Consider the following 20,710-nt stretch of genomic DNA (forward strand, 5'->3'; position numbering starts at 1 on the left):
CTGGCCACGGGGCTCGAACCCAGACCTTCTTGCTGTGAGGCGACAGCGCTAACCACTACACCACCGTGCCGCCGCTTCCAGTCATAAAAAATAAAAACTTCTATTGGACATACTGTACGACTATTTTGTATCTTTTTCCTGGGTCGGTGTATGTGGAGTACCTTTAACTAGGCTTTAGTCTAAAGCTTTAAAATACAGATATTAAAAGGTACAAAAGGTATGCCCATCATGGTAGCACCCCACTGACAAGGAAAAGTACAGCTGGTACTTTTATTTCTGAGTGTAATGAACAGACACAGTAGATTCTCATATATGATAGATAATGCCTCCCAGACATATCTCTCTTTGTACTCCCATCTCTCACTGACAAAATCCTAAATATAATATCAATGCTCACACGCGCCATATTTCCATATTTCCGCCCCCTCTTACAGTCTAAAGTCCAGAGCCGTTCCAGATTTACAACTTGGAAAGAAGCTTTTGAAAGCGTATTATACAGAAAGCTGGCTTAATCTGAGCTGAATAGGCTTTATCCAAGTGAAACACTGTCCTGCTAAGAGAGAGAGAGAGAGAGAGAGAGATTGTCTAAATGCTAACATTTTTGAGATTTCCTCTGATTTTTTTTTGTTAGAATTAAATTTATGTTTCTTTAGATTTATATGTTTTAGACTAAAGTGGCCAGTCAATTTAGCGATAACAACCAATACGACTTTGATAGTTGTTTGAAAAGTAATTTAACTGCAGACCCTGGCTATGTCACAAATCCCGTGGGTTGCTTTGAGAAGCGCAGATCTAAATGACCATCGTTCTGCTTGCGACAATATACAGGACAATTGCAAGAGGTGTCATTCTACTGACACAGACCTTCCTAAGATCAGGAAATTGTGACACTTGCTAAATAGGTGTTACACACTAGTGGCCTAGTTGTTATTTCCGAATGTATTTATTTATTTAGTTAGTTCGTTCGTTAGTTAGTTTTAAACATACTACCTGCTATAGATCAGTCTAACATTTCCTCACTGAATTCTAAGAAACAAGGTACTAAAAATCTACCCTATTAAAAAAAAAAAAAACTGGGCTGAGAATAACTGTTGTCTGGCAGCAGTAAAACGGAAGTATGTGGTGTGTCAGGCTTGAAACATTAATTAGTGTGTGTGTGTGTGTGTGTGTGTGCGTGTACATGTCTGGAGGATGACTCCATTCCCCTGAGAGACTTAGTGTGCACACTGGGTGTGGCACACCATATACTGTATATGTTTAACTAGCCCTCTGCATGCTCTCTCTCTCGCACACACACACACCTTACTTGTTTAGAATGAACTCCAACATGCACTATGGGAACAAAGGCCTCAGTTTGGACTATGGCTATGACAGTATAGCAGTATGGCAATATACTGTAGCATGGCAGGAAAAAAAAAATCAGATGAGACACTTTGCTATCACGATTATTTACTCTGATGGCCATGGCAATTTGAAAATTTGCTAATAAGTTCAGGTAAAGTTCAAGTACAACATGTTAATATTACATTCAGTAGATCGTAGTATTTACAGTGAGCTAATTATACTTGATAACTTGTATATTGTAGCTGTGAGTAGATACCCAAACTTTTAGCTATAATGTTGGCTAAAATGTGAACTATGCTAGGCTATAAATTATTTTTGCACTCTGGATAGCTACTTGTCTGTTATTTTTAACCTACAGAGTTAGACCCTACAGAATTCTCGTTGTGAATCGTGCAGCCTATGTATGGTGTAGGCCATTCTGTGATCCATTCAAAATGAACCACAACCACGGTCCACTTAATGGAAGCGTTCTAGCTAGCTGAAATGATAGTGTAATTTCCATTCGAATATTAGCAAGAGGCTTTTTTGCATCCATGTTGCCAAGTTGGCTAGCACTGACATGCATATTGTGTGTTTGATTTCCCATGTTGAAAGCACAAAATAATGAGTTCCATTTGAACACGAAGATATTCTTAAATCAAAGCTTACTAATGTTAGAAAAACAAAACCCTGTCAGCCAGAGGATAGTTGTTCTGGCTTAAGTTATTTACCTTTTAAAACTTAAGAGGGAAAAAGCAGGGTTGGGATTGTTATATACCAAAAATTGTGATTTGTTTTTTAGTCTGATCATCTACTTAAGACTCGTTTGAGTTGCCTATAATCGATAGAGTAGGAATGGCAGTGAAAACCAGAAAAGCTCCATTTCCTGTACATCTATGGGGTCTAACAGGGCAATGGTCTGTCTGACCATGTGATCAGCTAAAAAGCCTGCCTGATCTGTCAGAGCTTCACAGTCAGTGCGTTTACATGCACATAGAGAAAATCGAATTTCTGCCGTAGCTCGACTGAAATCGAAGTTCTAAATGCCATGGAAACACCTTAGCTCAGCTGAAATTGAACCGAACTGGATTTCTCATAATCGAGCTATGCGACCTAGATTATGCGATTGTAGCCGAGCTACTTAGTGCATGTAAACCCTATTGAGCTACGTAGTTGAGCTACTTACTTCAGCACTGCCCCTTCCGGAAGTGACGAGTGACGAGACCACAAGCGGGAAACACAACAGCCTCGGTCGGCATGACAACAGTAGTAGTAGCGAGCAGTAGTAGTAGCGACCATCTTCTCTCTCTCGATGTTGCTGTCCTCGTTGTCGTTCTTCTTGTGAACACGGAACTGATAACTTTGTTTATACTCTTGAATAGCTCTTCTTCATGACGACAACCGGAAGTGTACCAACACGATGGGGCGTGTAGCGCCACCTGTGGCTCGGGTGCACAATGTACCTCACACAATAGCTCGATTTCCTTGTGTGCATGTAGGATTGGATTTCTCTGGCACCCCTGCTGGGACCCTTAGCTCGATTACCGACAGCAGCTCGATTTGGATGTGCATGTAAACGCACTGTATAAGACTGTTCTTTGTGATTACACAAGCATAAACTAACATGGTCTTCCCATATTTTCAAGCAAAGAAACTATCAGAAAGCCTTTCAGTACTGAGACAACTCAAAGGCTGCAGGAGGAACAATGAGAAAAGTGGATGTGAAAAGTAGTGCACAACCAGATTCTTCTGTGGCACTGTGTAAATTAGAGACACACAATGGTGACAAAACCTACTTTGTGGTGTGGCATCAGTTCATGAGCTACAGATGACACGAGGGTTTTTTTTTTTCTGCGCAAAAGCATAAGCACTATCAGTAATGTCTGTGCTCCCTCGAAAAAATTCAAGATAGAAGCTACATTTGTGCTTGTTGGACCTCATGCTGAAGTCACCTTGACATCTTGGCATTTTCCAAGTATTTGACTGGCAGGACAAAGAGCTTACTGTGTAGCTGTTGAAAGAAGGCTGAAAAAATGACATGCTCGTGAACAGATTTCCTTCTCCTTTGTTTTAATAACCTTTGATAAAGTATTTGACAGGCACAGCTATCAGTGAAGTTGCATGGTTGAGTTGCACAGTAATGGCTGTTTTGGCAGAAGCTATATTGTAGCCATGTGGCTTATGCTGACCCTCCCAGATCAATACCGGGCTTTTGGATATCGACTGCTAAGAAAGAGTACTGTGCTATTTGGACTGATACAGAGAAGGAAAGAGACAGAGAGACAAGTCGAGGACGTCAGCTCCCATTACCCATGGCACCGCCCCTCTAATTAAACAGGCCTGAGCTCCCCTGGGAACTAAAGCAGAGAGAAGTCTAAACATCCCAATCTCCTGTCTCCTTTACACACATGCACGCCCTCATATTCCTAAAACCAGACAGTATCCCCCCCTTAGGAAACATATCCAACTTATCCCCTTATCAAATATGAGAGAGAAGAAAAAAGTCATGCACAATTAGTGATGGTCTTAAATCCATCCACAGCTCTGAGTGGAATGACAGGGCCTTTTAAGCATCTTCAGGGGGTTCCAAATAAAGAGGACACACATGACTGCACTCCAGGACTGCTGGCTCCCGTGTGGGGGATGGGCCTCATGTAACACTGTACTGGAATTGCGGTCGAGTTTTTGTGTAGACATTGTGCATGTTACTGTATCTGTGCACTTGGAAAGGATTAACCTACTATCGTGTCGTCTGCTTAGGACTTTGCAAAAATGCAAATCGACTATCCAGAATGAATGGCAGTCAGTGTGCTCCATCAGAACAACATACCGTACAAAAATGTGTCATGCTCCTCATTGTCTGTAGGGAACATCCTTTGGAGCACCGTGTGTGAGGAGAACCCGGCTTGGAGAGAATGTTCGACATTTGTAGTGCTGCATCTGTGTATATTAAAAGAAAAGCTGGGGAACACAGCAAATCAAATACAGTGAGCTATAGGAGCTGGGGGACAATTTTAAGGGAAAATAAAGGCTTTCATTTACCAGTCTGTCCGTGAGCTACAAGATTTCAACAACATTTCAGGGCTACCTAATGCCCTCAATACACTTGCTCTACTGAGCTCGTAATGTCCATCAACCACCCGAGTCAAATGACTGATGATTTCATCCCCTTGAGTGTTCAACCATAACCCATTCTTTCTTATCGGCTGCTATAAAAAGATCAAAGAGCCGGAGCTAGTAATGCGTGTGTTAATGAAAACGAGACATAGCTGATGCAACACCATGGCAAGGCTACTGCAATCCAGGCAGCTGAATTCTGTTTCTCAGTGGATGACTTGTATGAATTATGCATCCATAAGAAGTAATCTCTCTCTCTCTCTCTCTCTCTCTCTCTCTCAGCAGCCCAGTATCTTTACACAGTAGAGACAGATAGGCAGAGATACATTCATAGTAACATATTTTTGTTCAGTGTGTCATTTGCTTCAATGAGACTTATAAAAGCTCAAACAGGGGTACATACTTTTGATCCAACCAAGCAGCCGCAATGAACCAATTCTATAAATCAGTATAGGCATTTTTAAATCTAGAATGAGGAGTGTATCTGCTTGTGTGAAACTAAAAACCATGCACCCACACCAGTACTTTCTGCATCATGATGCTATATCATGATATCATCATGCCGTGTGTGTAGTGGTCTTTTGAAGAAGAGCTTTGGTGAGCGTCTTGGATGGCTTTGGAAATCTGGTGAAAGCGGCCAACAATTACAGTGATTTGAGTAACTGAACTGCAATGTATTCATATCCAAGCATCCAAAAATTGTACATCTCTGCTTAAGTAATACACACTAATCTAACTTCCCCATAGTAGTGATGTAGAACAACCAACAGAAGAGTAGGATGAGAGAGGAAAATACTCGAGCATCTCAAAAAAGTAGAATATTGTGAAAAAGTTAAAGGTAAACTTTCATATATTCTATATTCATTACATGTAAAGTGAAATATTTCAAGTCTTTTTTGTTTAATTTTTATGATTATGGCTTATACCTCAAAAAATCAGAAATCCAGTCTCTCAAATGATTAGAATATTTCCTAAGATCAATCAAAAAAGGATTTATGATACAGAAACGTCCAATTTCTGAAAAGTATGTTCATTTATACGTTCAATACTTGGCTGGGGCTCCTTTACAATGAATTACTGCATCAATGTGGCGTGGCATGGAGGTGATCAGCCTGTGGCTCTACTGAGGTGTTATTGAAGCCCAGCTTGCACTCATAGTGGCCTTCAGTGTATCTGTATTTTTGGGTCGGGTGTTTCTCATCTTCCTCTTGACAATATCCCACAGATTCTCTTTAGGGTTCAGGTCAGGTGAGTTGGCTGGCCAATCAAGCACAGTAATTTCATGGTCAGCAAACCATTTGGTAGTAGTTTTGGCACTGTGAGCAAGTGCTAAGTCCTGTTGGAAAAGGAAATCGGCATCTCCATAAAGCTGTTCTGCAGATGGAAACATGAAGCGCTCTAAAATCTTCTGGTAGACAACTGTGTTGACTTTGGACTTGATAAAATACAGTGGACCAACACCAGCAGATGACATGGCACCCCAAATCATCAGACTGCAGAAACTTCACACTGGACTTCAGAGACCTTAGATTCTGTGCCTCTCCACTCTTCCGCCAGACTCTGGGACCTTGATTTCCAAATGAAATGCAAAAATTTACTTTCATCTGAAAAGAGGACTTTGGACCACTGAGCAACAGTCCAGTTCTTTCTCTCCTTAGCCCAGGTAAGACGCTTCTGACATTGTCTCTGGTTCAGGAGTGGCTTGATATTAGGAATGCGACAGGTGTAGCCCCTTTCCTGAAGACGTCTGTGTGTGGTGGCTCTTGATACACTGACACCAGCCTCAGTCTACTCCTTGTGAAGCTCTCCCAAGTTCTTGAATTGACATTTCTTGACAATTCTCTCAAGACTGCGCTCATCCCCGTTGCTTGTGCACCTTTTCCAGCCAGCCTTTTCAGCAATGACCTTCTATGGCTTACCCTCCTTGTGGAGGGAGTTGATGATCATCTTCTGGACAACTGTCAAGTCAGCAGTCTTCCTCATGATTGTGGTTGCATGCACTGAACTAGACCGAGAGATACACGGTATTTATATTGTTTTACTCAAACTCAAAATGAAATATTCTAATAGTTCGAGATACTGGATTTCTTATTTTTCATGACCTATAAACATTAAATCATCAAAATAAAAATAAAAAAGGCTCGGAATATTTCACTTTATGTGTAATGAATATAGAATATATGAATGTTTATCTTTTTGAATTAAATTACGAAAAAAATTTAACTTTTTCACGATATTCTCATTTTTTGAGATACACTAGTAATACTGTGTCTGATGTATTAGAATGGAATGAGGGGGGATGGGAAAGAGAGTGAGTGAGAGACAGACAGAGCATGGACTAGGCAGACCCAGCTGTGCACTGGATCTGAGGCCCACTGAGCCATAATTATGGCTGGATTAAGAGAGGCTCTTTCACCATCCGGCCTGCCAAATATTTTGTCCCAGATTAAGGCTCAGCTGCAGCACCTCTAAACAGTGCACGTTGGTCAATAGCTGCTCAGCAACCTGGCACAGTGTCCCCTCCAAAACACACATTCACACTCACCATGAGTCTGCTTTGCACAGATGATCTCTTAAGCTTTTTTAACAATAAAAAAAAACAATGCAGAAAACACTCGGATCAGGTGTTAAGGATTTTTTTATTGGTGTTTTCTTACATCTCAACCCACAAATGGCAAAAGGAATATGAAATCATTCAACATTTATAATTTACATGTTAGGAAATGTGTGAAAGCCCGTTTGTGCTCAACATTACCATGGCATAAAACTTAATATAAGGAATATTTCTGCTACCCATACTTCACAGTTTATTCAGTCTTCTTCTAATTCTCCGAATCTCTAACAGCAATGTAATTGGTTTTCTTGCCCAATAGTATCACTGTTCTTCATACAGTACATGCGTAGGAGGTGCGGTGTCTGAATCATCACTGGTAAACCTGTTCCAGTTCCACGGCCCCCCAAAATACAGCATTCCCTCCCAATGGCTGCTTTAGAGAGAGGACTTCACAACCTCGAAGAGCTTCAGGGCTGACTCGATGCAGCCGTCGAAATTGGAGTGTGTGAAGCCGTCGCCCCCACACACCAGCAGAGGCTTGGTGAGCAGTGTCATCTGCCCCGGGCAGTCAGCCACTGATCTTGTCACCTAAAGCCACAATTGAGCGTACGCTGCATTAGTGCTGCACTAACAATTCGGCTTCCAATAGCTGATGTAACGTCCATATTGTGCTCCTACTGAGTGGGATTGTACACTACTGTCCCAAATACACTGTGCCTACATACAGCCTTGAAAGCTCGTGTTACAGAGCTGACTCATATTTGACAGAGTGTTTGTGTGCTTTTTACCATGATACAGTAGATACATTCATGGTGTATATTCACATAAACTCGAAAAATATGACAATAGGGGCATAAATGATAAAGAAACTGAAAAAAAAGTAAGAGGATATTCCAGACCTGTGATAAGTGATACAACAGTTCATTTGTAAAGCATACAGTAAAATCAATGAACAAGGACAAGATGCAGATGCGTAATTACTTGTATAAGTCTATTCATATGATTACACCATAGAAGCAAGACTGTTTTTTAATCATACAGGTAGTTTCAGTATGTCTGGGTGTAATGTGGGTCTGGCTCAGCATTACAGGGGCCACTCACTATGTTTTACATTGGCTTAGGAGAGCACACATAGTAACAGCCTGATTACAAACCTGGCCTGGCAGACTGAAGCAGACGGCACATAGCTTTGCCAACACCTGGCCAATGGGTTTGACTCATGCCTACACTGAGGAGATGTTTCAATTCAGTGGTGATGTGTTCAGCTGATCCAACAAAGAGTCATATACAACCCCAAATCAGAAAAAAGTTGGGCCTGTATGGAAAATGGAAATTAAAATAGAAAGCAGTGATTTCTAAATTTACTTTGTACCCAAGATATTTCATGTTTGCTCTGGTTAACTTAATTTTATTTGTTATTATACATCCATTCCTGTGTTTCAGGCCTGCAACACATTCCAAAAAAAGTTGAGACGAGGGCAATTCAGGGTGAATAATGAGGTAAAACAATTAAATGATGTCATTTGAAACAGGTGATGTCAATAGGCGACTGTAATCATGATCTGGTACAAAATCAGTATCCAGGAAAGGCCTAGTACTTGAGGAGCAAAGATGGAGCTCCAGTTTGTTAACAAATGCGTGAGAAAATTATTGAAATGTTTAAAAACAACGTTCCTCAAAGAAAGACAGGAAGGGATTTGGATATTTCACCCTCTATGGTACATAATATCACTAAACGATTCAAGGAATCTGGAGGCATTGCAGTACATAAAAGGCAAAGGCACAAGCCTAAGTTGAACACCCATGATGTATGATCCCTCAGACGGCACTGCACCAAGAACCGTCATTCATCTATAGCTGATATAAGCACATGGGCTCGGGATTACTCTGGCAAATCTTTGTCAAGCACTAAAATATGGAGTTACATCCACAGATGCCAGTTAAAACTTTGTGTAAAAAGGAAGCTTTATGTTAACCATGTCCAGAAGATTCATTGACTTCTCTGGGCTTGGAGGCATCTGGGATGGACCATCACACAGTGGAAACATGTATGGTGGTCAGACGAATCAGTAGTCCAGGTATTTTTTTGGAAGAAATGGAGACCGTGTGCTCCGTGTGTGACCAGAGAGAAAAAGAACCATCCAGACTGTTACCAGCAACAAGTCCAAAAGCCAGGGTCTGTCATGGTATGGGGTTGTGTCAGTGCCCTTGGCAAAGGTAACTTCCATTTCTGTGATGGCAGCATTAATGCAGAAAAGTACACTGAAATTTTGGAGCAACATATGCTGCCTTTAAGACGACATCTTTTCCAGGGATATTTCAACAAGACAACGCAAGACCACATTCTGCACACATTACAAAGGCGTGGCTGTGGTCGGAGAGGGTGTCTGTCCCCTCTGTACCCAATAGAGATCTTGCATGTGACGTCACAGCCGATCCAGATTGTAACAGACGCCATCTTGTCAGTCAAACGCCATATTTCCGCCTTCTACTTCTGCTTCTACCTTTTCTTCTGGAAAACCCTACTATATACAATTCTACTACAACGGCTGCGGCTACAAGCTCTCCCTACTTGTGCACGTTTTTTATGTTTTTTTGTGTGTATTTTTGCGTGTTGTTCATCTGTACCGGACTTCAATATCCACTACAACCATATGGACTTACTGGACATTGGTTTCCAGCAGAAAATGACGGTTTGTAGCGATTTCCATCACATGCACAACATTCCGGATGAGATAGCGAGACCAGCAGGGTCTCCGTGGATTGTTATCGGGTCTGGCAGGCGAAGGAGGCGGCGTCGGGAGAGGAAGCAAAAGCGAGGCTGCAGAGCCAGCCTGTTGACTAAGCTCAGAAAACAGCCACTCAAATCTCCACTGCCAAGCCTCTATCTCTCCAACGCCAGATCCATGGTAAACAAGATGGACAATTTGGAATTACAGCTGGAATTACCTTATTCTATTCTATAATCGGCTGGTCAGTGCTATACTAGACACTACTGATATATCTAGTATCAGTACTAGTAATACTTAAGTGACTTACCCGTCCAATGAGGATTGTTATTTTCTTGTTTACAAGATGCCACATCTGAAGGCGGCTGACAAATCCTGAATTTCTGTAAAGATAACTGTCCAGAGATTTATAAGCACGCAGTGCTTCACCACTGAACAGCGAGGGAAAGTTAATGAGGTAATTATACACGTCTGGGTATTCCACCTCTGGCAGTTCAATATCCACTGACACGGTCGTGAAAACTACGTCCGGTAATCGATAAGGGTCACTAATCTGTAGGTCGTTTATTTTAGACATATATCTAGTTATCTGTTCATTAGAAAAATGAGCCGTGTAGTCCATCGGTTGAAATTTATCCATTTTGTACACGAGTGCAGCAGTATTCAGCGGTGTTTTTTACCGACAAGATGGCGGCTGTGTACTTTCGGGTGACGTGACTGCAAGATCTCTATAGAGAATGTGTGGTTAATTCTGAGACCAAAAAAAAAAAAAATGCAACAACTACTACCCCATACTGTTGCATTCCACAACTTTCCCAGTCTTTTGTTGCTTCTGTCCCAACGTTTTTGGAACGTTTTGCAGGCATCCAAGTCAGAACAAGTGTATATTTATAAAAAAACAATAAAAGTTTATTAGTTTGAACATTAAATATCTAGTCGTTGTATTACATTCAATTAAATATAGGTCGAAAAGGATTTGCAAATAATTGCATTCTGTTTTTATTTACATTTTACTCTTTTGGAATTGGGGATGTAGACTCGTATGAAGGTCATATGATCAAATACAAAGCTTTAGCAACACAGAGACATGTCTACTAGTCTTCTAACCTACAAGTTGTGTTAATAAATGGGCAAGACAGATTAAAAAGACAGAGGAAAACTCTCTGACCTCCCAGGTTAAGACCTTATAGTAGCCTATAGAACTGTAAAGCTATCCTCTTGAAGCCTTTAATGCAACCTAAAGTACCTGAATCTATTATTCATTTATATTCAGCAACCAATTCATTCATCCTTGTCCGAGTTGAAGTTGATCTGGAGCCGATCCCGGGAAAACACACACACATACATACGCAATTTACTGTAACCAATCTGCCTACTGGTATATTTCTGGGTAGTGGGAGGAAACTGGAGAACATGGAAGAAACCCAGATGAACTCAGGGAAACAATGCACAGCAACTTCACACAGACTGAGCCAGGGACCTTCGAGCTGTGAGGCGGCAACACTACCTACTGTACCATCATGCCAATCTATTATTCACACTAACTAAAACATGCAGATTTTCTGGTAAGGTGGGTTCAATTAAGTGTTAGAATAAATTCGAAGAATGGAAGGTAAACTCTATAGAAATTATTTGAAATATTGGTATCTCCTGAGTGAAATCTGTCTGAGCAATGGGAATGAATGCATGGTCTATAGAGAAGGCTAAGCTTTCCTGTGGGCACAGTGCTGTGTGCCAGATGTGATATAACATTGCAGAAACTCCCATAGAAAGCTAGGAAATGCTCCCAATTTCTCCCTGTAAAACAGTACACCCACTTGCGGATGACTCTTTACAGTGAATGACCTGCCTCCCTCTCTGTTGCACCTTGTTGTATATTTGAAGCATGCACTTCAATAGTTGCGGTTATGTTATGGGTGCTTTGGGAAAAAAGCAGTTGTTCAAAAAAAAAAAATCTAAATCTTAATATAAGAAAAGAAACAAACAAACAAACAAAAAAAAGCAAATTCTGCTTCAGTCAATACTGGCTCTCGTGAAAAGTGCTTCAACTGCTCCTTTTACACAATGTTTAAATAGTTAAGTGATCTAGTAAAGTAAAAAATAAAAATGCAGTTTGTTAATGAGAGCTGGGTGTAAGCACATTCCTCCTGAATGTACGGCCCATTGCTGAGGCTTCTGTTGGCCCCAGAACTCCTGATAAACATCGAGGTGCAGTGCACTAAAGCCAAGGAAATAGTATCCATTTCCTGGGGCTTTTAATAGGCATCTACAGACGACATGCTATTATCACTGCCTCCAAAAAAGAGGTTTTTTTGTCTGCCCCCTTCCCACTTGTAGCTTTAAACGATAATCTGTATGTAAATCAAATGATGAATGTTCCGGCTGAAACTTGGCCAAGAACAAATTGTTTGGTTTACTCAAGGAGTAAGTTGATATTAGCAGGACTGACCTCCTCCACCTCCTCAAATGTATTTCACTACACTCGTCGCCAGAATTCAGCAGAAGAGAGACAGATATTCAGAAATAGCTGGCTGTAGGACAACTTTACAACTACCAAGATAGATTTCATAGTACAAACTATTCAGAAAGAAAATAAATCATGGATGCAGTATATAGTACCATGCAAATGTTTGGGCACACCTTACAGTTCCAAGGTTTTTCTTTGCTTTTATTAATTGAAAGACATTTCACGTCTTAAAGTAATGATGGATGTCGTTTCTCTTTACTTAGTTAATCGGTTTCTTGACGCAATATGGATTATGTCCTGCACGGACGGGTGGTCGGCGTCTGAACCGGCTCCCCCACCAGTGTCATACTGGTGAGGAGGGTGGCATGTCTCCCAGCAGGACTAAAAACAAGACCTGTCAAAAGGCGGAGGAGCTCCCTGTGAGCCAACGGCCATCATGCAAACCCATTTAGGTAACCCGTGGCATCACCAAAGAGTGAGAATAAACAAACCTATTTTCCAGTCAACCGCTGCAGCAAACATTGATGCCAGTTGTCTAGGCCTGTCCTTGCCACTGGGCTACATCATTGTTCTGTTAAGATAGTGCTGTTAGTATTGCAAAAGCTAGCAGTGCTTCCAAATACTTGCAAGCAGTTTCATGCTATGATTGAAAGGAACTTGTATCATACTGGTTCGAACATCGCCTGGGTCAACAAGGTTCGCGCTGATTACCTCCCGCTCCAGGGGGCCAGTGAAAAGTATGCTAGGATGCAAGAAAAAGAACAAGATGATGATAGGGAAAGCTTTGAATCTAGCTGGATGGAATGTAATATGGACGATGGTGTAGCGGTTAGCACTGTCGCCTCACAGCAAGAAGGTTCTGGGTTTGAGCCCCGTGGCCGATGGGGGCTTTTCTGTGTGGAGTTTGCATGTTTTCCCCGTGTCTGCATGGGTTTCCTCCGGGTGCTCCGGTTTCTCCTAATATGGATTATGTCCTGCATGGACGGGTGGTTGGCATCTAAACCGGCTCCCCTACCAGTGTCATACTGGTGAGGAGGGTGGCATTTCTCCCAGCAGGACTAAAAACAAGTGGCCGGCGGGGGCCTTTCTGTGTTGAGTTTGCATGTTCTCCCCGTGTCTGCATGGGTTTCCTCCGGATGCTCCGGTTTCTCCTACAGTCCAAAGACATGCAGTTAGGTTAACGTGGGGTGGCCTTGGGCTGAAGTGCCCTTGAGCAAGGTACCTGACCCCTAACTGCTCCCCGGGCGCTGTAGTATAGCTGCCCACTGCTCTGGTTGTGTGCGTGTGTGTTCACTGCTTCAGATGGGTTAAATGCAAAGGATGAATTTCACTGTGCTTGAGTGTGCATGTGACAAATAAAGGCTTCTTCTTCTTCTTACTACTACAGTTATGGAATAGGGATATTTAATGTATTATTATTTCCTATTTGATCTCAAACATGGCGGCACGGTGGTGTAGTGGTTAGCGCTGTCGCATCACAGCAAGAAGGTCTGGGTTCGAGCCCCGTGGCCGGCGAGGGCCTTTCTGTGTGGAGTTTGCATGTTCTCCCCGTGTCCGCGTGGGTTTCCTCCAGGTGCTCCGGTTTCCCCCACAGTCCAAAGACATGCAGGTTAGGTTAACTGGTGACTCTAAATTGACCGTAGGTGTGAATGTGAGTGTGAATGGTTGTCTGTGTCTATGTGTCAGCCCTGTGATGACCTGGCGACTTGTCCAGGGTGTACCCCGCCTTTCGCCCGTAGTCAGCTGGGATAGGCTCCAGCTTGCCTGCGACCCTGTAGAAGGATAAAGTGGCTAGAGATAATGAGATGAGATCTCAAACACATTAAGAAGGCAAGAAATTGCTAATCAACTTTTGACGAGGCACATCTGTTAATTGAAAAGCATTCCAGCTGACTACGTCATGAAGCTGGTTAAGATGATGCTAGTAGTCTGCAAAGCATCATCAAGGTAAACACTGGATACTTTGAAGAATCTAAAACATGAAACATATTTTGTTTAACGCTTTATTTTCCAAATGATATTTCATAGTTTTGATGTCTTCAGTATTGTTCTACAATGAAGAAAATAGTCAAAATACAGGAAAAAAATATGATGAATGAATAGGTGTGTCCAAACTTTTAACTGGTATTGTATATAAATACAAACTTGAACTTTATCTGAAATGCTGGTGGGAAAAAAAATTGCTAGAATCTCATCTCATTATCTCTAGCCGCTTTATCCTGTCCTACAGGGTCGCAGGCAAGCTGGAGCCTATCCCAGCTGACTACGGGCGAAAGGCGGGGTACACCCTGGACAAGTCGCCAGGTCATCACAGGGCTGACACATAGACACAGACAACCATTCACACCTACGGTCAATTTAGAGTCACCAGTTAACCTAACCTGCATGTCTTTGGACTGTGGGGGAAACCGGAGCACCCGGAGGAAACCCACGCGGACACGGGGAGAACATGCAAACTCCGCACAGAAAGGCCCTCGCCGGCCACGGGGCTCGAACCCGGACCTTCTTGCTGTGAGGCGACAGCGCTAACCACTACACCACCGTGCCGCCCTTGCTAGAATCTATTAAAAAAAATGAAACATGCAGCTTTCATAATCCTCTAAACATAAGGATTCTTCTGACCATAAACAGTGTGTACACATGAATCACACTCTGGCACATAGAGACTGTGTATACATGTGACAGCATGCAGCAAGTCACTGTGCTTGTGACATTTCCTAAACAAGTCACACTTTTGGATTGTGGTTATGTAATTTTTCTCCATTCACTTCTCTCTACACATCTCTCTGACAGCAGGCAACAGCTGAAAGAAATTCTGACATTCTGTTCCCTGCAGGAAGGACTGCAGAAGGGATTGAATTACCATTTTCTGAAAAGCAATTAAGAGATTTTTTTTTCTAGCCATTAAAACCTCTAGGCAGTAGACAACCCCTTTGACACATTCATACAGAGTATGTGTGTGCATGTGTCCAAGAGAGAAGAGAGTGTGTGCAGCCCAGACAGGCCTTGGCCCATTCTTTGGCCTGTAGTGAGATGTGGGCTCCCACACAGATGTTCCATGTCCTCTGACCTTAAGCAGAGGCCCAGTGCTATGTGTGTCGCAGAGGAGCCCGGCATGGGGGTGGAGAGAGAGAGAGAGAGAGAGAGAGAGAGAGAAACAGAGAGAGCATGCAGAAGTGTGTGAGAAACCGTGCACAGTGAACTACTGTAAGTGTATGTGCATGTGAGCCAGCTGTGTGGGGGTGAGCATGCATTTGTATGTGTGTGCGTGTGTGTGTGTGTCAGTAAGAACACAACTTCACTGTATGTGTCAGAGAAAACATTTCCGTGCATCATTAAAATATAATATTATGCATTTTTTTACTCCATCCCTCAGATAAAAGAGCTTGTTTGAGCATTTCCTTCTGTCAGCTCCTCACCACTCTGGCCTATACCCCTCCATTACGCTTCACTCTATTAAATATGAATGCCATTCGCTGTATAGTAGAGGAGCTTTTCATTAGCAGCACTTAAGCGTGTTTGCAGAGGAAACTACAAGGTACGGCCCCCATCTTTCTTCCTTCTTGTTGAACGTGACCACAAAACTCCTAGAGGAGTTCTACAAGAAAAAAAAAAACTTCCCTTTTTTTTTTTAAAAGAACACATGAAAAGTGAAATGGGACACTGAACAAAACACACACAAAAAAGAAGTTACAGGATGGACAACAATACACCCTGCACACAGTCACATAACCAGAAATGAGATTTTAAACAAAAGATGACCACACCTTGCTGATAATTTTTCTTCTCTCAGTTGTAGTCGTTACAGTGGAATAATTGAAATTTATTTAAATACAATATTCTTAGATCTTTTTTGCACTTTTTTTCTAGATATAAATTCATTCGCACTTGATGTTTGGTCAAGTGCGAAAGTAGTATTTGAACCTTGCTATGATACAGAGAACTGAGCTCTGGTCCACTTAAAAATGGCTCTTTGGGGTTCAGTTCAAGTGCAGGTACCATGTGTGAAAGTCATCTGTTCTCAGGACGAGGCATCTAATAACGTGATTGGTTATACTCGCCTTGTTACATCCTACTACAGCTGAAAAGTGTTAGAGTGAATTAAATAAACATTATTTATAAGATTAAATACGAATAAAAGTACTGTATCTATTAGTACAGGCGAAGTAACCTTTCACATTGTACAAAAGTTGAAACGTATCTGACTCCCTCAATCAAATGAGTCCAAAATCCAGCCAGCATTTGGGGCAAGTGTAAAACAAATAAAACAAATAAAATAAATAAATAAATAAGGGTGGCACGGTGATGTAGTGGTTAGCGCTGTCGCCTCACAGCAAGAAGGTCCGGGTTCGAGCCCCGTGGCCGGCGAGGGCCTTTCTGTGCGGAGTTTGTATGTTCTCCCCGTGTCCGCGTGGGTTTCCTCTGGGTGCTCCGGTTTCCCCCACAGTCCAAAGACATGCAGGTTAGGTTAACTGGTGACTCTAAATTGACCGTAGGTGTGAATGTGAGTGTGAATGGTTGTCTGTGTCTATGTGTCAGCCCTGTGATGACCTGGCGACTTGTCCAGGGTGTACCCCGCCTTTCGCCCGTAGTCAGCTGGGATAGGCTCCAGCTTGCCTGCGATCCTGTAGAACAGGATAAAGCGGCTAGAGATAATGAGATGAGAAATAAATAAATAAAAACCCCACTAACTGTGTCTCTGATAAATTACCATACTGTTAAAGGACCAAATGAAACAATGCTCAAATATAAACAGATGGGGCGGCATGGTGATGCCATAGTTGTTACTGTCGCTTCACAAAAAGAAGGTTCTGGGTTCGAACCTGCTGGTCAACTGGAGCTTTTCTGTGTGGAGTTTGTATGTTCTCCCCATGCCTGTGTGGGTTTCCTCCACGTGCTTCAGTTTCCTCCCACAGTCCAAAGACACGTGGATTAGGCCAACTGGCTACTCTAAACTCCCATAGGTGTGAATGTGAGTGTGAAAGGCTGTCTGTCTCTTTGTGTTAGCCCTACAATGGACTACCTACCTGTCCAGGGTGTACCACACCTCTCATCCATAGCCCAATGGGATTGGCTGCAGCTCTGCCGTGACCCTCACTGGATAAGCTGTATAGATAATGGATGGATATCAACAGATGAAGGATCACTGGCAGACTGTTTTCTCACCTGGGAGTATCTCCATTTCTGGCACTTGATGGTTTCAGGTTCAGGGAGGCCTGGCATCACCTTCTGCAGCTCTTGCAGGATTATGGCCTGGACCTCCTCTGTTGCCTCCTCCATGTGCTCTATGCCAAAAGGCACACTGGTGTGCACCACCACAGTGGGACCAAACTCTTCCGACACTAAACACACATAGAACTATCAAACACAGCATACGTTTATGAGTTCTAATCATGTGTCTATGAGTACAAATGAAGAACAGGGACGAATCAGTAAGTTTTTCAAGCAAACCCACAAGTGAATGGGGAAAACAAGAAAAGCTCATATGTTAAACTTAGTGTAGTGAAGCTACAGACACCAGACTGAGCTTGAGGTGAATAAGATGATAGCTGAGCAAGGTGGGCTGAAAAGGCCGCAATCATTTTCCTAAGTAACAAAAAACTTTCTTAGCACTTACCTTACCCAAATTTTTAATAGAAAAATAGTGGAACCAAGTTAAAGGATGACCTAGTGTACAGTGGTGCTTGAAAGTTTGTGAACCCTTTAGAATTTTCTGTATAAATATGACCTAAAACATCATCAGATTTTCACACAAATCCTAAAAGTAGATAAAGAGAACCCAGTGAAACAAATGAGACAAAAATATTATACTTGGTCATTTATTTATTGAGGAAAATGATCCAATATTACATATCTGTGAGTGGCAAAAGTATGTGAACCTTTGTTTTCAGTATCTGCTGTGACCCCCTTGTGCAGCAATAACTGCAACTAAACGTTTGCGGTAACTGTTGATCAGTCCTGCACACCGGCTTGGAGGAATTTCAGCCCATTCCTCTGTACAGAACAGCTTCAACTCTGGGATGTTGGTGGGTTTCCTCACATGAACTGCTTGCTTCAGGTCCTTCCACAACATTTCGATTGGATTAAGGTCAGGACTTTGACTTGGCCATTCTAAAACATTAACTTTATTCTTCTTTAACCATTCTTTGGTAGAACGACTTGTGTGCTTAGGGTCGTTGTCTTGCTGCATGACCCACCTTCTCTTGAGATTCAGTTCATGGACAGATGTCCTGACATTTTCCTTTAGAATTCGCTGCTATAATTCAGAATTCATTGTTCCATCAATGATGGCAAGCCGTCCTGGCCCAGATGCAGCAAAACAGGCCCAAACCATGATACTACCACCACCATGTTTCACAGATGGGATAAGGTTCTTATGGTGGAATGCAGTGTTTTCCTTGCTCCAAACATAAAGTTTCTCATTTAAACCAAAAAGTTCTATTTTGGTCTCATCTGTCCACAAAACATTTTTCCAATAGCCTTCTGGCTTGTCCACGTGATCTTTAGCAAACTGCAGATGAGCAGCAATGTTCTTATTGAAGAGCAGTGACTTTCTCCTTGCAACCCTGCCATGCACACCATTGTTGTTCAGTGTTCTCCTGATGGTGGACTCATGAACATTAGCCAATGTGAGAGAGGCCTTCAGTTGCTTAGAAGTTACCCTGGGGTCCTTTGTGACCTCTCTGACTATTTCACGCCTTGCTCTTGGAGTGATCTTTGTTGGTCGACCACTCCTGGGGAGGGTAACAATGGTCTTGAATTTCCTCCATTTGTACACAATCTGTCTGACTGTGGATTGGTGGAGTCCAAACTCTTTAGAGATGGTTTTGTAACCTTTTCCAGCCTGATGAGCATCAACAACGCTTTTTCTGAGGTCCTCAGAAATCTCCTTTGTTCGTGCCATGATACACAAACATGTGTTGTGAAGATCAGACTTTGATAGAACCCTGTTCTTTAAATAAAACAGGGTGCCCACTCACACCTGATAGTCATCCCATTGATTGAAAACACCTGACTCTAATTTCACTTTCAAATTAACTGCTAATCCTAGAGGTTCACATACTTTTGCCACTCACAGATATGTAATATTGGATCATTGTCCTAAATAAATAAATGACCAAGTATAATATTTTTGTCTCATTTGTTTAACTGAGTTCTCTTTATCTACTTTTAGGACTTGTGTGAAAATCTGATGTTGTTTTAGGTCATATTTTTGCAGAAATGTAGAAAATTCTAAAGGGTTCACAAACTTTCAAGCACCACTGTATATAACAAGCAGAACCGTTTTTGACAAACGACACAGCCAACATTCATTCGATAAATAATCTCGTGAACGCAGCAGGTTAGCGCAAGTGTGGTGTTTAATAGATGTTCATGATAGCCATGGTACACAGTGATATAATCTGTGGGCATTTGAAAAACCACATGAGCTAATGTCTTACAGACGCAGTCCCTCAGGACAGCTATGACCCGTGCCTTTTGGCCAGTCCTAATTTATTAGTCCATTGCGGCATGTAGTCATCTCTCTAATGATATGGTTTTAAAATGCACATATAACCTGATTTGGGGGAATAAAGCTTTATTGTGCTCAATAAACACACCGGATGTTTGAGCAGCTGGAGATACTGTGGCCTTGTCGGCGCTCTGAAGCGGGATGGGTGATGCTATAACCCACCCTTGATGACTACCTAGGGAACGAGGGACACCACTAAATACAAACAAAGTGGCTGAGTGAGTCTAAACACACTGAAGCCATTGGCAATCACAGATGTTCGTTTCATTGACTTTATAGTGACCCATGACAAAGAGCTTTCCATTTCAGACCACCAGTTCACTGAGATCTACTCTCAAAATGAGACGTGCTCTGTAAATGTTTGTGGACAGTGACAAAAAAAAAAGGTGAAATCAGGGATATTGGCACAGGAAAGCAACTCTTGGTTCAGATGATTGGGCAGGAAGCTTCTATACAAGTTGCAGAACTTCCATGTAGTCAGAGGCATGGAGGCGAAAGAGGAAGTGACTTTTTATCTGTTGTATAGACAGTTATTCTAATCTGCTGGCCAACTTTATCATACTAGTATTTGAGCCAAATCTATAATGTCATTTCTGTATTGAAGTTTTGACACGTTGGCGAAACTTGCTATTTCAGCAAAATGGTAACTCCCAGTGAACAGGATTTAGCACAAAGGCGTTTGAGCCAAGACTGTAAAAGAATTGAATCACTGACCATTTCAATAGGCTTATCACCAGGTTTAGTGTGCACACTTATCAGTATGACGGCAATTACCTCTACCTTTCTGAATAAGAGAATTAATGTCAATACAGTGCAGTTGCAACATGGAAGGGGAGTCACTCACTTAGGAACTTAGTGTCAAACAACCCATGCACGTGGCATCAAGCCAAGTAAAGTGGAGTAGAAAAGAGGGAGAGAGAGAATGAAAGACAGAGGGGCAGAGGGGGACATTAGGGAGTGTGTGTGTGTGTGAGAGAGAGAGAGAGAGAGAGAGAGAGAGAGAGAGA

At 42.2% G+C, this 20,710-nt stretch overlaps 1 protein-coding gene across 6 annotated transcripts in view; it reads right to left on the minus strand.

The window, feature by feature from the left end:
* Positions 1 to 7,060: 7,060 nt before the first annotated feature.
* rnls (renalase, FAD-dependent amine oxidase) overlaps positions 7,061 to 20,710 on the minus strand; it is a 62,189-nt gene continuing 48,539 nt past the window's right edge. For 4 of the 6 annotated variants that reach the window (XM_060939756.1, XM_060939755.1, XM_060939757.1 and 1 more), the window contains 2 exons: positions 17,357 to 17,532; positions 7,061 to 7,582 (listed from right to left, as the gene is read on the minus strand). In XM_060939756.1, the coding sequence (XP_060795739.1) occupies positions 7,430 to 7,582; positions 17,357 to 17,532 (329 nt within the window). In that variant the 3' untranslated portion in view covers positions 7,061 to 7,429. Of the gene's footprint in view, positions 8,310 to 17,356; positions 17,533 to 20,710 lie in introns of all 6 variants that reach the window. The other 2 variants (XR_009656473.1, XM_060939758.1) reach the window with 2 other exon arrangements.

The sequence above is a fragment of the Neoarius graeffei genome, chromosome 14 (assembly GCF_027579695.1).
Source record: "Neoarius graeffei isolate fNeoGra1 chromosome 14, fNeoGra1.pri, whole genome shotgun sequence".
Taxonomy (NCBI): Eukaryota; Metazoa; Chordata; class Actinopteri; order Siluriformes; family Ariidae; genus Neoarius; species Neoarius graeffei.